Source organism: Phascolarctos cinereus, unplaced genomic scaffold (assembly GCF_003287225.1).
Source record: "Phascolarctos cinereus isolate Bilbo 61053 unplaced genomic scaffold, phaCin_HiC Scaffold_5;HRSCAF=322, whole genome shotgun sequence".
NCBI lineage: Eukaryota > Metazoa > Chordata > Mammalia > Diprotodontia > Phascolarctidae > Phascolarctos > Phascolarctos cinereus.
Window position 1 is genome coordinate 229,563,541 of NW_027555958.1, and position 16,299 is coordinate 229,579,839.

Here is a 16,299-nt window from a genome sequence, read left to right on the forward strand (position 1 = left end):
AGATGTTGCGTAGGCATGCCATGGTGAAAGGTTGGGCATGTCTTAATTTGAACAAAGTTCCCTAAAACCTTCTACATGGCTCCCCATCTAGTCACAGGATGAGCAGCATGAAGGTTGTCCGTGGGAATTAAAAAGAAAAAAGAAAATATAAAAGCCCCAGCTATGCCAGAAATTAGCCGTGTGGCCTTGAAGGAGTCATTCAAACCTCTCTGAGCCTGTTTATTTATATGATGAGGGAGGTGGACTACACGACTTCTGAGGTCCCTTCCAGGTCTATCATTCTGAGGCTGTAATTGAATACTCCAAGCCAGGCTGGCCTTTCTAAAGGGCCTCCTTTAGAGGCCTGTTCCTAACCTAACCCTTTTTATGAAACAGCAACCTCACATTGCTACACGGTATGTTATACTTTGACCCTTCGATGGCCAAGATACCCTTTCACCATTTTTTGCCTAAGGCTCTTCATTACTTCATTTGCCATTCCTAGGAGATTGAGGCTTATTTTAAAATGATCAGGATCCCACATTTCACTTATTTCTGACCTAGAGTGTCTCAACATTTTTATAAGGGAGTGGAATTAAGAACAGGGAGCTATTCAGAAAAGCATGACCACAATGGTCACTGGCCTGGTGACCATGCTGTACAGGTTTAAATTGAAGGAACTGGGGATGTTTAGCTTAGAGAAAACAGAAGAGAAGAATAGTAGCTGCCTTCCTTTGGAGGGCTGTCACAGGGAAGGATTAGATTTGTTTTACATGGCTCCAGAGGGTCAACAGGAGGAAGGCTATCCGATTCATATTTTGACTTGATATGATATTCAAAAGTGAAAGGAAATGCCTCTGGAGGTGGTGAATGTCCTTTCCACTATCACTGTAGGTGATCTATAATAGCCTGGACAACGACCATGTCTCAAGATTCCTTTTCCATGACTTGGACAAGAATATGCTACTTCCTCCTCACAAAGAGGTAGCAGATGGACCCAGGGTGCAGATTGAGACATATATATTTTTGGACATGGCCAATGCTGGATTTTGTTTTATTTGACTATGCATATTTGTTACAGGAGTTTTGTTTTCCTTTTTCTTTTCAATGGGGGGGGGAAGGTGGTAAGCAGAGAAAGTGGTTATTTGTTCACTGAAAAAAAATTAAATTTAGAAATAAATAAAACTAATGACTTGGACAAGATAACTTCTGAGGTCCCTTCCACTTTCTAGACTACCAAGGAAGGACAAACAACTGTTAAAGGACTGAGCAGGGTTCCATTTGCATTCTAGGAGAACCCTAGGCCCATGCTGCTCTCTATTTTTATTATCAATCATCATTTTTAAAAGGCTTTTTGATCCTAGTTTCTTCTGATGGAAAGGTTTATGAAATCATCTTAGCTCTTTGCCAAGCCAAACAGAGCAGGTAACTTGCCTTTGACATTGTGTGTCTTTCTGTAGCAATATAATTTTAACTCCAGATGTCTGTTCTATTACCATGTGAGAAAAGCCCTTTTATTCTGGCTCTATCTACTTTACATCAGGAAATATAGTCTCTATTAATCAATAAAGGCACATCCCTAAAAGAGAGATGACTGAAAGCTTGGATTTACAGGGCACCACTCCTGACCCCATAGCAAGGAAAATAATCCATGAAGTCCCTACCTCTGGTAGGAGAATAAGCCCTGCTCAGCCACCCCATGGAAAAGTTACTCCACTGTTATTAAAAAGACTGGGAGTTTAGGTGCACCCATTGCCAATGTGGGTCAAGATTCCCTGCTCCTCATGGATAAGATATGAGAGCATTGTTGAGGATTCTAGGATTCAGCCAAGGTTATGAGAGCTGCTGCATTTCCATGCCTGTACAGCAGGTGGAAACAAGAAACCAACTACACTGTTGCCCTGATAAAGGACAAGTCAGGATCAAGAAGACTAGTCAGTATGCAAATAAAGTGTGAAGAATGAAGATTTCTAAGCACAATACTGCCCCTGGGGTAGGCCATCTGTGCCAAGGTCATGTGTCACTAAGCATCCCCTTCATGATGGGGCCAACCAAAACTGGACAAAGGATTCTACAGCACATTTCACCTCAGGGAGCTGATCCCACATGGCCCAGAATCTCAGTCAGACCTTCATTCAGACCCTCCCTCTTGTGTCTTCCCTTCATTCCCATTAGTTTACAATAACATTCCCCAGACTACTGCTTACGAGACCTGACGGGTATCCGTGTGAGTTCAACATGAACGAGCTCAGTCCTGGGGTTAATTAAACTCCCTCTTCTTTACCTGAGTCTTAGCTGTCTCATAGCCCATGTTTTGTGACAGTCCTCTGGCATAAGGGAGTCCCCTCCTGGGAGGGTGCAGGATTCCCCTATTGACCCTTACTTTCTACTACTGGGCTATCAGTACCCTACTCCATCAGTGCAGGTGCAGCTTTGTCAATAAGTTAAATCCTTGTCCAGGTGCCTAGTTTATGTCTAAGAAAAAGTCCATGGGCCAACCAGAGATATCCAGGAAAACAACCCTTTAATGAGTCTGGGTGCTGAGAGTAACATGTAAAACAGTGGGAGTCAGTTCAATGCAAAGCTTTATTACAAGTAATGGAGAAGGGGAAGGAGAGAGGGGAAAAGGAAACCCAACATACAACTCAGACATACACACTATAATGTAGAATATTACTCACATAAGGACAGCGCAGTGTTGGGGAGTACAGAGACACAGGCCCATTCAGCAGAAAGGGATCCCTCCAGCAGGAAGAGGTGCTCCTAGAGGTGAGGGTATGCTCCAAAGTGCTCTTCTGAGAGTGAGGTTCTTATACTATGATTTTCGATGAACTCCTTGAAGCTGGCCAAACTGCATATCAGGGGTTGGGGCAAAATATTATTTTGGAGCTTATCAAGGAGTAAAAATAAGGTGGTAGACAAAATATTATTCTGGGCATTTGTTATCAGAGAAAAAAACAAGATGGTGGTGGACAAAATATTATTTGGGGAACATGGCTATACCAACCCTCGGAAAATATTTTTTGGTCCGTATTTTTCCATGAGTGAGTTCTATAAGCTTATAACCCTGCTTAAGGGGAAACTGTCATGGTGGTCTCAAAACCACCAGCCTAATCTTATAACACCCCATTAGCTTAAAAGCTGCATTTGGCCTACCAGCAAAGGCCAGGGTAATAGCTATGTTTCCTACTACTGTTCTGCCTGTGGTAAATGTGACTCTTGCTTAGCTGGTCCAAGATTAAAGAGTCACCAAGGACCAAGAGAGGCAACTTGGTAAGTTATGCAGAGCTAGTTCGGTGGGAGACCTGATTCTAGTCCCAGGTCTGCCACTAACTAGTAACCAGTTCAGAGATCTAGAACAAGTACAGCTGCCAATACAGACTGGCTGACTCTCATCCCTACCTTTTTCTCCCTCTCCTTCCCTCTCTCCATTCTTTCCCTTCGATTCATCTCCCATTTGGGAGGAGAATAAAGCAGAGTGGTATGGTAAAATGAGTACTTGATTTTGAATTGACAGACCAGAGTTCGAGTCCCAGGTCTGCCACTTACTAAGGCCAGTTTTCTCATTTACAAGACAAACAGCCTATTTGATTTTCTAAGATCCCTGCCAGTTCTAAATCTATGCTGCAGCATTTCAGCGGACTTCCCGGACCTTGAGAAGGAATTTTACTGTGAGCCTTCCCAACCCTATGGTGACTTCAAAGAAATGAAAAGTAGCTTCTCCAACCCCACCCCTACCTCCCCCCAAAAAGTGAAAGACCTATGGAACTAGATGAACTCTAGATCATCTTCCTTTTCTAGAATATTGGGTTCTAATTCTAAGAGGCAATTCAATAAGCATTTTTATTAAGTACACACTTACATAATGTGTGCAAGGCTCTGCTGCGGAGCTGGGGTTTGGGTAGGAGGCAATGACGAAAATGAAAAAAGTCACAAAATCACAGAACTTTAGAGTTGGAAAGGACCGTGGAGGCAATCTAGTACAAGTTACAACTCATACCCAAAAGAGAATCCCTAGCTCAGCCTGCCTCTTTTGGAAGACCTATAAGGAGGAACCCACTACTTTCTGAGGCCCACTGTTTCAAGGTTGGATAGCTCTAATTTTTAAGACAAGCTGACTGTATCATAGAAGAGAAGACAGCCCAGCAGAGGGCAGCAGCAAGCTGCAGAGTCAAACACAAGGAAAGGTTCCCACTAGCACAGTTGTAAGAGCATTAATTGGCCCAGCTCTATACATTTCTTTTGTATGTCCCCTCTGAGTAACAGCATGTAACTTTTGGAGAGTATGCCCCTATGTGCATAGGGGCCTTTTCCTTCTTATTTACCTTATTTACCATTTAATTGTCTTTTGTTTTGAACTATGTCCTCGTGCTGGTCTGGTAAAAGAGAAACATTGCCTTGTAGTGGGGATCACTTTTAGGGTGCTGACATATAAGAAGGGCCCAGGCCATTTAAGAACTTTGGGGAACTTATTTTTGTAAGCACTTTGCAAACCTTTGTTATTAAGTTGGTTATTAAATTATTAATCTGCCATCAACACATCTGAATTAATTACATGATGGGCTGAATTTCTCAAGATGCTAATTAAATACAAAACTTTAACGTGTCATGAGTCTTTATGTTTAAAAATACTCCTAGGGGCCAGAATTAAGCAAAACAGCTCAGATATGGATCATGGCCAACCAATTATTAGTCAAGAAATCATACCCAAGTAACCAGTCAGCTCTTGTGACTCAACGTTGATGAGAAAAAATAAAAACACTTAGACCTAATTAAAGTGGTGGCTGTAACCTGCAAAACCCTCCTTCAAAAACATATCCAGAATGAATTTTATGAGGGTAGGGATTCTATATTAATACCACTACTAACAGCAGCTTACATTTATAGTGTGTTTTAGGTTATAATGCACTGAGGTGTGGCACAGGGCAATGGAAGAAAAACAGAACTTATCAATTCAAATGAATTGCTATCCTCTTCCCAATATTCCACTGGGGTAGCCATGGACCTATTTCTTTTTTTTCTTTTTTTGTTTGTTCGGTGAGGCAATTGGGGTTAAGTGACTTGCCTAGGGTCACACAGCTAGTAAGTGTCAAGTGTCTGGTCTGAGAACAGAATTGAACTCAGGTCCTCTTGACTGCAGGGCTGGTGCTCTATCCACTGCACCACCTAGCTGCCCCTATAGACCTATTTCAATGAAGCTATCCCCACTCAAAATACCTCTTTCAGAACTGTCATCAATTCCCCTTAATGGTAGCAAGCCTTCTTTCTTCAAAGATCAGCTCAATTTTTACAAAAAGCCAAAAATCAAGCAGAGAAAAGTTAGGTGAATTAGGTAGGTGACAAGGAACTTATATTCTACTGGAGGATCCTACAAGTAAACAGACAATAACATACAAAATAATTTGAGAAGGGAGAGAGCACTAACTGGGAAGGACTAGGAGAGGCTTTTGACTGCGGGGTGAAACCAAGCAAAGCATTGGAAGCTAAGCATTCTAAAGGGCAGATATAAAGGAGGGCATTTCAGATGTGCAGGACAGTCTGTGCAAAAGAAAAGAAGGGAGATGCCATGCTGAGTTGGGAAAGAGCAGGTAGGCCAGTTTAGCTGTTATTTGGAGAGGAATGAGTAGTAAGCCCAAAAAGGTAGGCTGAAACCAGACTCTGAAGTGCTTTAAATGTCAGACCAGAGAGTTTGCATTTTATAGTAGAGGCAATAAAAAGCCACTGAAGATTCTTGAGTACGTAAATGACATAGTCAGACCTGTGCTTTAAGATTATACTGGAATCAATCTGATGGATGGATTGGCAAGGAGAGTGACTGGGGAGGAAAGGGAGATGAATTAGAAGACCACTGGAATCGTTTAAAACTAGAACTAATGAGGTGCCTCTGTGGGTTGTCCTGGATGGAAGAGATGCTATGGAAGTAGACTTGACAGGGCATGAGAGGCAAAAGGGTGTGAAGATTTCAAAATTAAACTTTGAGCTGGCAAACCAAGGTGACTGGAAAATTGGTAGTGCCCTTAGCAAAAACAGGTAGCTGAAAACAATGAGAGGTCCCTTGAATATGAAACGTTTGTTGTCATTCCATCATTTCAGTCATGTCCAACTCTTTGTGACCCCATTTCGGGTCTTCTTGACAAAGACACTGGAGTGGTTTGCCATTTCCTTCTCTGGCTCATTTTTACAGATGAGGAAACTGAGGCAAACAGGGTTAAGTGACTTGCCCAGAGTGACAGCTGGTGTCTAAGGCCAGAGGTGAAATCAGGAATTTGAGTCTTCCTGACTCCAGGCCTGGCATTCTATCCATTGCACCACCTAGCTGCCCCAAAATACAGAACTACAACTTGTAATTTTAATGGCAGTAGGACACGTAGTTTTGTATTAGTTATGTAGCCACAACTACACAGTCATCAACACACCCACCTTTCAAAACAATGTAATAATGATAATAGCTAGCATTTATGTAGTGCCTACTGTGTGTGACAGGCACTATTATCTCATTTGATCAGTAACAATAATAGATGTTAGATTGCAAATTCCTAGAGGGTAGGGAATATATTATTTTTCAGCTTTGTATCTTCCATAGCAATCAGCATAGTGCCTAGCATGTAGTAAAGTGCTTAACAAATGTTTGATGAATTGAAAGGATTTTAACTGAAGGACTGATTTTCTTCTTATCCCTGGGTCTTTCCCAATATTTACCAGAAAAAAACAGGGGAAAGAGTCACAGAATCACAGAATTGCAGAGCACAGAATGTCCGAAGTGGAAACAATGGTGGGTATTATCTAGTACTGTGGTTCTCAAACTTTTTGGTCTTCAGATCCTTTTGCATTCTTAAAACTTATTGGAACTCCCCAAGAGCATATGTTTACATGTGTGCTATCAATATTAACCATGTTAGAAAATAAAACACTTTAGTATTATTATGAAAATAGTTTCAATTTTGTAGAGCTCCTGAAAGTGTGGTCTTAGTGACCTCAGACCACATTTTGTGAACCACTGATCTAATCCAACCCCCTCATTTTTACAATTTAAAAAAGAGGTGCTGAGAGCTTAAGTGACTTGCCTAAGGTCACACAACTAGTAAAAGTGGCAGAGCCAAGATTCAAACCCAGGTCTTTTGACTTTAGGTCTGCTGACTATACAGAACACCCTAGAGAAGAGAAAAAGATAAACAAGAGTCTGAGATTTAGAGAAGGTCAAGCTAGGAGAAAGAAAACTTGAAATAGAGGAAGCAAAATACAGATTTGAATGGATCAAGGAAGTCACTATCAGGAAAAAAAAAAAGCTCAAACTGAATGTCAAAGGATCACAATAAATGCCAGCTTATCTTCCACCTCTGAAAATAGGCTGGGAGCACCTGTGGCAAGAATCCCAGAATGTCAGGAATGGAAAGAACCATGGAGATTGTTTAGTACATCCTTTCATTTTACTTAGGAGGGAAATGAGGCCAGAAAGACTAAGGAAATGGCTTGTACACAGTCTCACAACTAGTTAGAAGTTTACGTTTCAAAGTGCCATCCCATGAGAACACAGCAATCCAATAACACATCACATCAGCTTTTTTTTTTGAGAGTTCCCACTGAGGAACGTTCTCTTCCAATGCTGATTGGCATCCCTTCTACAATTGATAGAGTTGTCTGGGGGCATTAAGAGGGACTACAGCCACTGCATATCAGCAGAATTCCATCTTCGTGAGGGAGGCAGCTTTATATCCATTATACCACACTTTCCTTCTCTATTTTCGTGAGCGTCCAAAAATGAACACAAGTAGTAAGAAGTGGGAATTGGATATATAACTTTCCTTCTTCAGCATATTTATGTGAAATATCAGGTGCCCAGACTCAGCACCTATAGAAGTCATCTTCAGTTTCCCCAGAGTTGGAAAATACACAGAAGTCACAAGAAAGAATGGCATTTGGAATCAAGACTAAAATGGCCTATCTGGAAAAGCCAAGGGAGAAAAAGTAGCAAGCTCTAACACAGACCTTTTAAAAAATGGTATCACATAACTGAGATAACAGGAGGCCGAACAGTGTAGCAGCAGTGTGTGTGTGTGGGGGGGTGTCAAGAAATGAGCTGGGGGGGGGCAGCTAGATGGCACAGTGGATAGAGCACCAGCCCTAGAGTCAGGAGGACCTGAGTTCGAATTCAGCCTCAGACACACAACACTCACTAGCTGTGTGACCCTGGGCAAGTCACTTAACCCCGATTGCCTCACAAAAAAAAAATAAGAAAAAGAAATGAGCTGGGCAGGACAAGATATGCCTTCATCTCAGGCAAAGACTAAAAATAACAACAGTTGTGTGTATGAAAATTGTACCAATTGTTTAGGTCCACAAGTGGCTTTGTAACAATATGCTTTGACAGAGAAAAATACAGAGCTGTGTGCCCTGAACTGTCTGGTATTTAAAAACAAAAACAAAACGGGGCCACTTACAAAAATATTGAAAAGATCCCCTTGTTGTATATCCCTGTATGCTGTGCCCTAGGGTGCTGCCTAATTCTTGGTTTCCTCTCTGTCCAAGAAACTAGTCATAGGAGCATAGGTAAGTTTCCTGACCACTCTAACATTCCAATCTAAAGAGAACATTCTGCAATTCTATCTGAAAGTGAACAATATTAAGGGGAAAGGGGGGAAAGTTGGGCAGCTCCCTGTAGCCTCAGGGAGCGAGAAAAAGGTCAACCAAATTTACTTCTGCTATCATAATAGTGATAATAATGATTGATATACTTCCTCCTCGTGAAGAATCCCTGGTTTCATTGGTGTGGGTATTCTCTCTTGCCATCACATGCTATAAACCCATTACAACTTGATAGATGGTCTTCAAGAGTCATCATATTTAAAAAAAGTGACTGCACCCAAGCTAGAGTTGGGCTTCTGCCAGCTATGCTGATTTTAAGTGACTCCTTGTATGGTCTACTATTGGACCCAGATGCCTTTCCAGCAGGGTATGACCTGATAGAACTCATGCACTGATATAGCCTTTAAGAACCAAAAATCAAAGGTAGCTAGGTGGCCCAGTAGAGAGAGCCCTGATCTTGGAATCAGGAGGAGCTGAGTTCAAATCTAGCTTCAGACACTTGACACTAGCGGTGTGACCCTGGGCAAGTCACTGAACCCCAATTGCCTCACCAAAAAACAAAAACAAAAAAACCCAAGGGTCATAGATCTAGAGCTAAAAAAGTACCTCAGAAAGCATCTAGTCTAGCATCTAACCCTTTTTGTGTTACAGACTCCCTTTGTCTGTCTGGTGAAGCCTAGAACGATGCTTCTTTTTTTTTTGGTCTTTATTTATTTCTTTTTTTGTAAGGCACACAGCTAGGTCTGCGGCCAGATTTGAACTTATGTCCTCCCGACTCCAAGGCTGGAGCCTCTATCCACTGCGCCACCTAGCTGCCCCAAACAATGCTTTTAAATGCATAAAATAGAAGAGGATTACAAAAGAAATGAGTTAGAATAATAGTTTTCAACATTCTCCTACTGTATTCTAGTCATCTTCCTGTATCAGAGGATTTTAATGGAAGTGACCTTGCATATTATATTATTATGATGACAACAGAAACCTTACAGTTCTATTTGAGGTTCAGAAAACACTTTTCCCACAATTACAAGCATTACTCCTATTTTAGATGACAGAACTGTAGACATGAAATAACTAATGTGCAATCCCAAAGCTAGTGGTATTGGAGCTAAGACTCAAATGCAGGGCTTCTTGACTCCCAGGGCAAGGCTCATTCCACTATCTGATGATTGCCATCTCTTCTCTCAGGGATGAGTGACAGCTTTGTCTTCCATAAAGAGAAATTACTTCTTTGCACTTAGATCCTGATTTGAGACAGAGTACAAGAATCCAAAGCACATGAGTCCTAGAATCTGGAGTCTATTCCTGATGTTGGGCAGAGAGAAGGGGCCTAGTCTCCCTCAAATCTATATTTATTAATTGGGCCTAGCAACCAACTATACTGATACCCCCTGAATTTGGTGCTGCTTGCTGAAGCCCAGTAATTGCCTCAACTTGGCCAAGGGGAGGAGCCCTCAGTTGACAACTCTGTTGCCTGGAAGCCCCTGGGGCAGAGAAAGCAAAAGAAAACAAGACACTAAGGTCTCAAACCTGTAAAGTCCCTTTACGCCAATGGATATCCAGGAAATTTTAATATGAATACATTCATTTTTCTACACAAACTTGGTCAGTTACACTCACATCATCTCACTGGAAGGCAACCATATATAGCTCAGGTCCATCCACAGCTGAGCAAGGTTAGGAGGAACCTCTACAAAAGCAGCCACAAGCCCATCTCAAACCTTCCTAACCCCCCCCCCCCCCCCCCCCCCCCCCCCCCCCGTACAGACTGATTGACCCATCATCCCCGAAGAAAAGAAATCGGCCCTGAGATTAGCAGGGAGATGTGGCTGCTCAGTTATCACAGTATGCCTCCACAACACAACCTTTAGAAGCACAGCTGGGAGAAAGCACCAAACCCTCACACAGGACAAATCCTTTCGTTAACAAACAGCTCAGCTGTCAAGCAATTGAGGTACTTGGCCCACAGTGAAAAAGATGAACCAGCTGTGCTGCCTGCAAGAGCAAAAAGCCTCTTCATTCACGGAAGCCTCTGAGTGTCACTGGTGCCTGGAACCAGATATAATCATCCCAGGTAGAATCTGGGATGGGGGAACCCCCACAAGACAAGGTCACAGTCAACTTGTGGCCCCGTTTGGGAACCTGATAATTGAGTTTGGGGCGGAACCAGTCCTCACCACACTCACGATGTCCCTGGGCCATGACGATGGTGCCCATGGCTGGGGCAGCCTTCACTTCGCTGAAGGCATCAGCCATGAAGAGGGCACGGAAGAGACGACGCAGGCAAGCAGAGGTGCTGAGGCTCTGCCCCATCCTGCCCAGGGACAGCCGAGCCAGGTCCAGCTCATAGAACTCCTTGGGGCACAAAGCATTGCCTCCAAGAAGGATCAGCACACGTGGCACCAGCGTCCTGGCAAAGAGGCTCTCAAGGTGACTCAGGATGCCCTCCAGTTCTACCAAGGCTTGCTGGAATTTCTTGTAGCTTCTCTCAGCTTTCTTCCTCACCATGTCCTCTGCCTATGGGGTGGTGAAGGAAGGGAATGAACATTAAGGGCCCATGCTTGGCCTCTCCAATCTATCCCTCCACCCTCCCATGTTCTAATACCACCTACTCCAACCTTGCTAGGTTACCCCAATACCTAGGGAGTATAAGATCATGGTCTTATGAGTTGGAAGAGACCTTCTTCAAGGGCTATCTAGTCCAAACCTTTCATTGTTCATTGAAGTTAACTGACAGCCAAAGTGGTTAAGTGAGTAGCCCAAGGTCCCAGAGCTAATAAATAACAGAGCCAGGATTCAACCCATGTCTTCTTACTCTAAATCAAGCATTCTTTCCACCACAACCTACTTTTCCTTGTTAAAAGACAATGGACATGGTTTCAAACCTCTCAAATTTGTGAGGACATTATAGCAAAACTGTCCACTCATAAACAGTTCCTCGGTGCTCCACTTGGTTGAATGGATCAGAGGGCTGACCCAATTTCGCCTTCACTCCCATCTCTGCATAGTGACAATGGCATCAGAGTAGTGTTTACCAGTACTCAAAAGCCCCGAATAAATGATACTCTAAATTCAGATTATCTCTGCTGCCCTTCTGCAGCTGGTGTGGAAGCTTACTGTGTAGCACATGGCTGCAGCAATCCCAATTCTGGGCATTTCCTAGGGCAGTGTCTAGCACTGGACCACACCAAAACTTTGCCCATGAACAGCCATCATCCACAGTATGCAAGGCACTATCAAATTATCATCAGAAAGCATAAAACACCTCATAGCATGTGGCGCCTCTATACTGTGGCCATTCCTTCCATAAGCTCCAATCAGCAAGGGAAGACTCAGAGTGGTTGCTTTTCAGCCAAGGGCTTAAATAAGAGAAGAGATTTGAGGCAGAGAGGTTAAGTCACAAGTTGAGTCACTGGAATCAGTCATTACTCCTCAGGTGCTCTTTCTACACCCCAAAGCCTTTCCTTTTGATTACTTTATGACTGACAAACCATTCAAGTGAGCCTGTTTCCTAATCTCTAAAACAGGTGCTGAGGCTTTGCCCCATCCTGCCCAAGGTCAGCCGAGCCAGGTCCAGCTCATAGAACTCCATGGGGCACAAAGCATTGCCCCCAAGAAGGATCAGCACATGTGGCATGAGCATCCTGGCAAAGAGGCTCTCGAGATGGCTCAGGATACCTTCCAGTTCTACCAAGGAGATAGAGCACCCACCACTAATGAAATCACAGGCCTGTTTAAAAACTATCCTGCTGGTATACACTCTACTTCATGGAGCCATTATGGAAACTGAAGGAGGTGATATCTTTGGAAGCACCTCTCAAACTGTCAAGTGCTACATAAATATATGTAATGGGACCTGTGATTGCACTGAAATAGGGAACTCCCAGTGAGGGAACTCCATCTCCAGTGCAGATGGGTTGAACCTTTTCTGCACTTCAGAGTTTTAGAAAATGGGCTAGGCCACTAAGAGGTTATGGCCAAGGTCACAGGTATCAGAGGCAGGACTTGAAGCCAGGTCTACTGGACTCCAAAGCCAGTTCTCTAGCCACTCCACTACACTGCTTCCTCTCTTGTTTGTATCTCCATAGCACCGTATGCTCTAAAAAGTGGTGCTTCCACAGACGCTAGATTTAACACTTAGGAGATGACAGGCAACCTCTTCGGGGGCAGCTTCAGTAGAGCCATGGGATCAGAAGTCTGGTTAGCCATGGGATCAGAAGTCTGGTTGTAAGGTGCTATGAATCAAAGAAACGGAGGCAGCAAACTTGGAGGCAAAAGGCACCTGAGCAGCTACCTACAAGGACCAAACCATCCCTGAAGGGAACAGCCACTGGAATACCTCTGATAAATGGTCATTTAGCCTGGGTTTGAAGGCCTTTAGTGAAGGGGGACCCACTACTTTTTCTATGCCAAGTCAAGGATGGGAAGAAAGGACATGACTAATGCTGTCTGAGACTGAAAAAGGAGTTAGTTAGGCTAGTTAGCCCTTTTCTCTGCTTAATTCCCTTCTTCTCACCTTACTCTGGAACAAAGCCCATACTCACCTGGGGAGAGGGCTTAGAGTAGAAGACTGTGAGCTGGTCATAGGGAAGTGGCAGCTGCTGCCTCTGGTACATGATGTGCTTTAGGAGCTCACAGGCAAATCGGCAGCAGCCTTCTGAGCTCACAGGTCCTGGAAACACCACAGGGACCATGGAATCTCCAGGACAGAGATGCTCTGGGTTGCTGGAAGGGCCATGGGCTGAGGCCGACTCAAGTAGTTCTGTCTTGGAGGCACAGGACCCTTCTGAATCTTCAATCCTTTCCAACTCTGAAAGTTGGGCTAAATAACAGGATGTTAAAGAAAAAAAGTCAAATAACAGCCATGTTTATTCTTGTTTTCATTGACTGAAATTTCCCCGTACCCATCTCATGAATTGTCCAACTAAGGGTTCAGGTCCTGTAGTGTAGAATCTGTAGAATCTAATCAACCAGTACACTCCCTGACATAACTTCTGCCCACCCTTGGATCTGGAAAGAAAGAATAAAGCCCCTAGTCCATCTGACTAAGACTATGTAGGTGGTGGGAGAGTTAAGGCTCCAATGAGATCATTTAAGTACTCTACAAACTTTAAAATGTCATTTATTATTATATGTATTATAAATATGTACACGTGTATATACATATAAATACATATGTACATATAATGCATGTAGACACATATGCATACATATGTACATATTATGTATATATGTATAGATGTATATAGGAGCAGCAAGGTATGGCAGTGGATAGAGTGCTGGATCTGGAGTCAGGAAGACCTAAGTTCGAATCTAGCCTCAGATACTTAGTAGCTGTGTGACCCTGGGCAAGTCACTTAACCCTGTTTGCCTCAATTTTCTCATCAGTAAAATGAGCTGGAAAAGGAAATGGCAAACCATTCCAGTGTCTTTGCCAAGAAAATCCCAAAATCGGTCACAAAGAGTGGAGTAGGAAGTGGCTGAAAACGATTAAACAGCAAAACAGACATATTATATATGTATAGGCATATACTATATGTCTATAGTATATATGTATATGTGTGTGTGTCTATGTCTACATATGTCTATAGTATATATGCTATATATATATATTCTACAGACATATACACATGTATATAGTCAGCTATTATTATTATTATTATCATTAAGGTAACAGTGAAGGGGTGGGGGAAAGAAGACCCACCTCACAAACTTAGTTACAAGACCAGCTAGGTCTCAAAGAAATTAAAGTAGAATAGAGGGGATTGGGGAGAAAACAGAAACAAAAGAAGGATTTGAGGGGCTACAGGTTACAAAAGGGGTGGGGTAAAGGGTGTTCTGGGCACTGGGGAATATAGCATAAAGTTGGATTTTGACTCTGACTTGAGGGCATTTAAAGAGGGAGAAGCCAGAGCCGTACCCCAGGAGAAAGTAAGCTCCTTGAAGGCAGGGCCTGGCTTGCTGTCTTTGCATCCAAAGTGCTGACTTCGGACACAGTCTGGCCCAAAGGAGGGGCTTAATAGTGAACTGCTCAATGCTTGAGTGGGAGAGGCTAGGTGGACCTGGAGGGACAAGCGCTTGACACAGAGTGGCAGCTCGAAATCTCTTTGGTTGACTGACTGACTAAGAAGGAAGGCAGGGGAGAGAGCATGGAAGGAAATGAGAAAAGAGGCTGGACTCTAGGCGGGGTAGACATGGCTGGGGCGGCAGGACCGGCCTCCTCCCAGGGAGGGGACTGATCCCAAAGACCCAAGAACGGATTAGCGGGGCTGGGAAGGGCAAGCGGCAACGGCACGGACCATGATCGCCCCCGGAGCCGCGTACCCACACGCTTTACCATCGACCGCCGCCACTTCCGGCCTCGGCTCCGCCATCACAACCTCCTCCCTCCGCTGACCGGTTTGAATGAATCCCTCCTCGCGAGGCACCATGGGAAGCTACTACTTCCACTTCCGGTGCGGAAAGGGGGTGAAGAAAGGCGGCGGCGCTTTCTAGGTGTGGGAGCGAGGGAACCCCTTGTATAGCTCCGCCTTCTCCTGCCATTAGTGTAATGACGCCCGACACACATGCGCGTGTCTGTGCTCTTAAGGACCTCCCCTCAACACACATACACACACACACACACACACACACACACACACACACACACACACACACACACACACTCTCTCTCTCTCTCTCTCTCTCTCTCTCTCTCTCTCTCTCTCTCTCTCTCTCTCTCTCTCTCTCTCTCTCTCTCTTCTCTCTCTCTCGACCACTCCATAGACTTTTGTTATTTTTGAGTCTTTTCAGTCGTGTCTGGCTCTCCGTGACCTTATTTGCAGTTTTCTTGGCAAAGACACTGGAGTGCTTTACTATTTCCTTCTCCAGCTCATTTTACAGATGAGGAGCTGAGGCAAACGAGGATAAGTGACTTGCCCAGGGTCACACAGCTAGGAAATGTCTGAGGCCAGATCAGGAAGATGAGTGTTCCTGACTCCAGACCCAGTGGTCTTTCCACTGCTGCCTTATATGTACACCATAGCATACTACCAGCACAGATATCCCACCCAGGACCACCCTTCCCTCCCTAGGGAACTTGCACACTGCACCCTCCTCCCCAGACACTCCCTAGATCTCTCCACTCCCCACTCTGACACCGTGGTGACCTATATTGCTCCACCTGTCTGTCTAGCCTTATCTCTGGTCAGGCAGGTGGAGAGGTGGCAGGAGCGTTGAACACTTCCACCAATGACCTGAAATCCCCTCTCCTACCACTAGAAGATCCTGGTTTAGAAGGGCAAGAGGATGAGATGAGGGAAGGCTGTCCAAGTACCCATGGGGCAGAGTGGGTCGAATTATCAGACGAGTGCAGCTGGGTGGCTATCAGTTTATCCATGTAGTGGATTGGGAGCCCTAGGGGGACAAAGGAACCTCCCCCCTTCCAAAACCCATTCTTCATCCTTCACCTTGCCCTTCTCAGCAAGTTTGTCTGGATCAGTCCCCACAAGAATTCCATCCAAAAGGCTCCTTGGCTCCTCTAACTCCTCTGCACCCAAGCCGCAAAAAGAGGAAAAGATCCTCTTGTGGGGCTCCTGGACAACTGAGACTGAATTGAAGTCAACTGGCGGGGTAGTTTGTTTTGTTTTACAGATTTCATTTTTCCACCCCCACTAGCTCACGGAGACTGGGGGGAGGAGAGGGAAGAGAGGGGAACGATGACCCACAGTCCACTACACTCCTTGTTTTCTGCTGTGG

General features: G+C 44.2%; 1 protein-coding gene across 2 annotated transcripts; it reads right to left on the bottom strand.

Annotated features, from left to right (window-relative positions):
* Positions 1–10,324: 10,324 nt before the first annotated feature.
* MAD2L1BP (MAD2L1 binding protein) lies at positions 10,325–15,061 on the bottom strand. Of its 2 annotated transcripts, none has more exons than XM_020976793.2 (3): positions 14,900–15,061; positions 13,107–13,384; positions 10,325–11,079 (listed from the first exon to the last, which is right to left on the bottom strand). In XM_020976793.2, the coding sequence occupies exons 1-3, from the start codon at positions 14,991–14,993 to the stop codon at positions 10,579–10,581; spliced, it is 873 nt and encodes a 290-aa protein (XP_020832452.1). In that variant the 5' UTR covers positions 14,994–15,061; the 3' UTR covers positions 10,325–10,578. The 2 variants fall into 2 exon arrangements, with proteins under 2 accessions (XP_020832452.1, XP_020832453.1); XM_020976794.2 differs by having other exon boundaries at positions 14,887–14,957.
* Positions 15,062–16,299: the final 1,238 nt, after the last annotated feature.

Bases quoted from the DNA above. Each gene is read 5' to 3' on its own strand.
- MAD2L1BP (XM_020976793.2), bottom strand. From the start codon at position 14,993: ATGGTGCCTCGCGAGGAGGGATTCATTCAAACCGGTCAGCGGAGGGAG. The intron at 13,385-14,899 runs GTAAAGCGTGTG...CCTGTTATTTAG, and splicing joins GGAAGTGGCGGCGGTCGATG to CCCAACTTTCAGAGTTGGAA. The intron at 11,080-13,106 runs GTGAGTATGGGC...ACCACCCCATAG, and splicing joins ACTCTAAGCCCTCTCCCCAG to GCAGAGGACATGGTGAGGAA.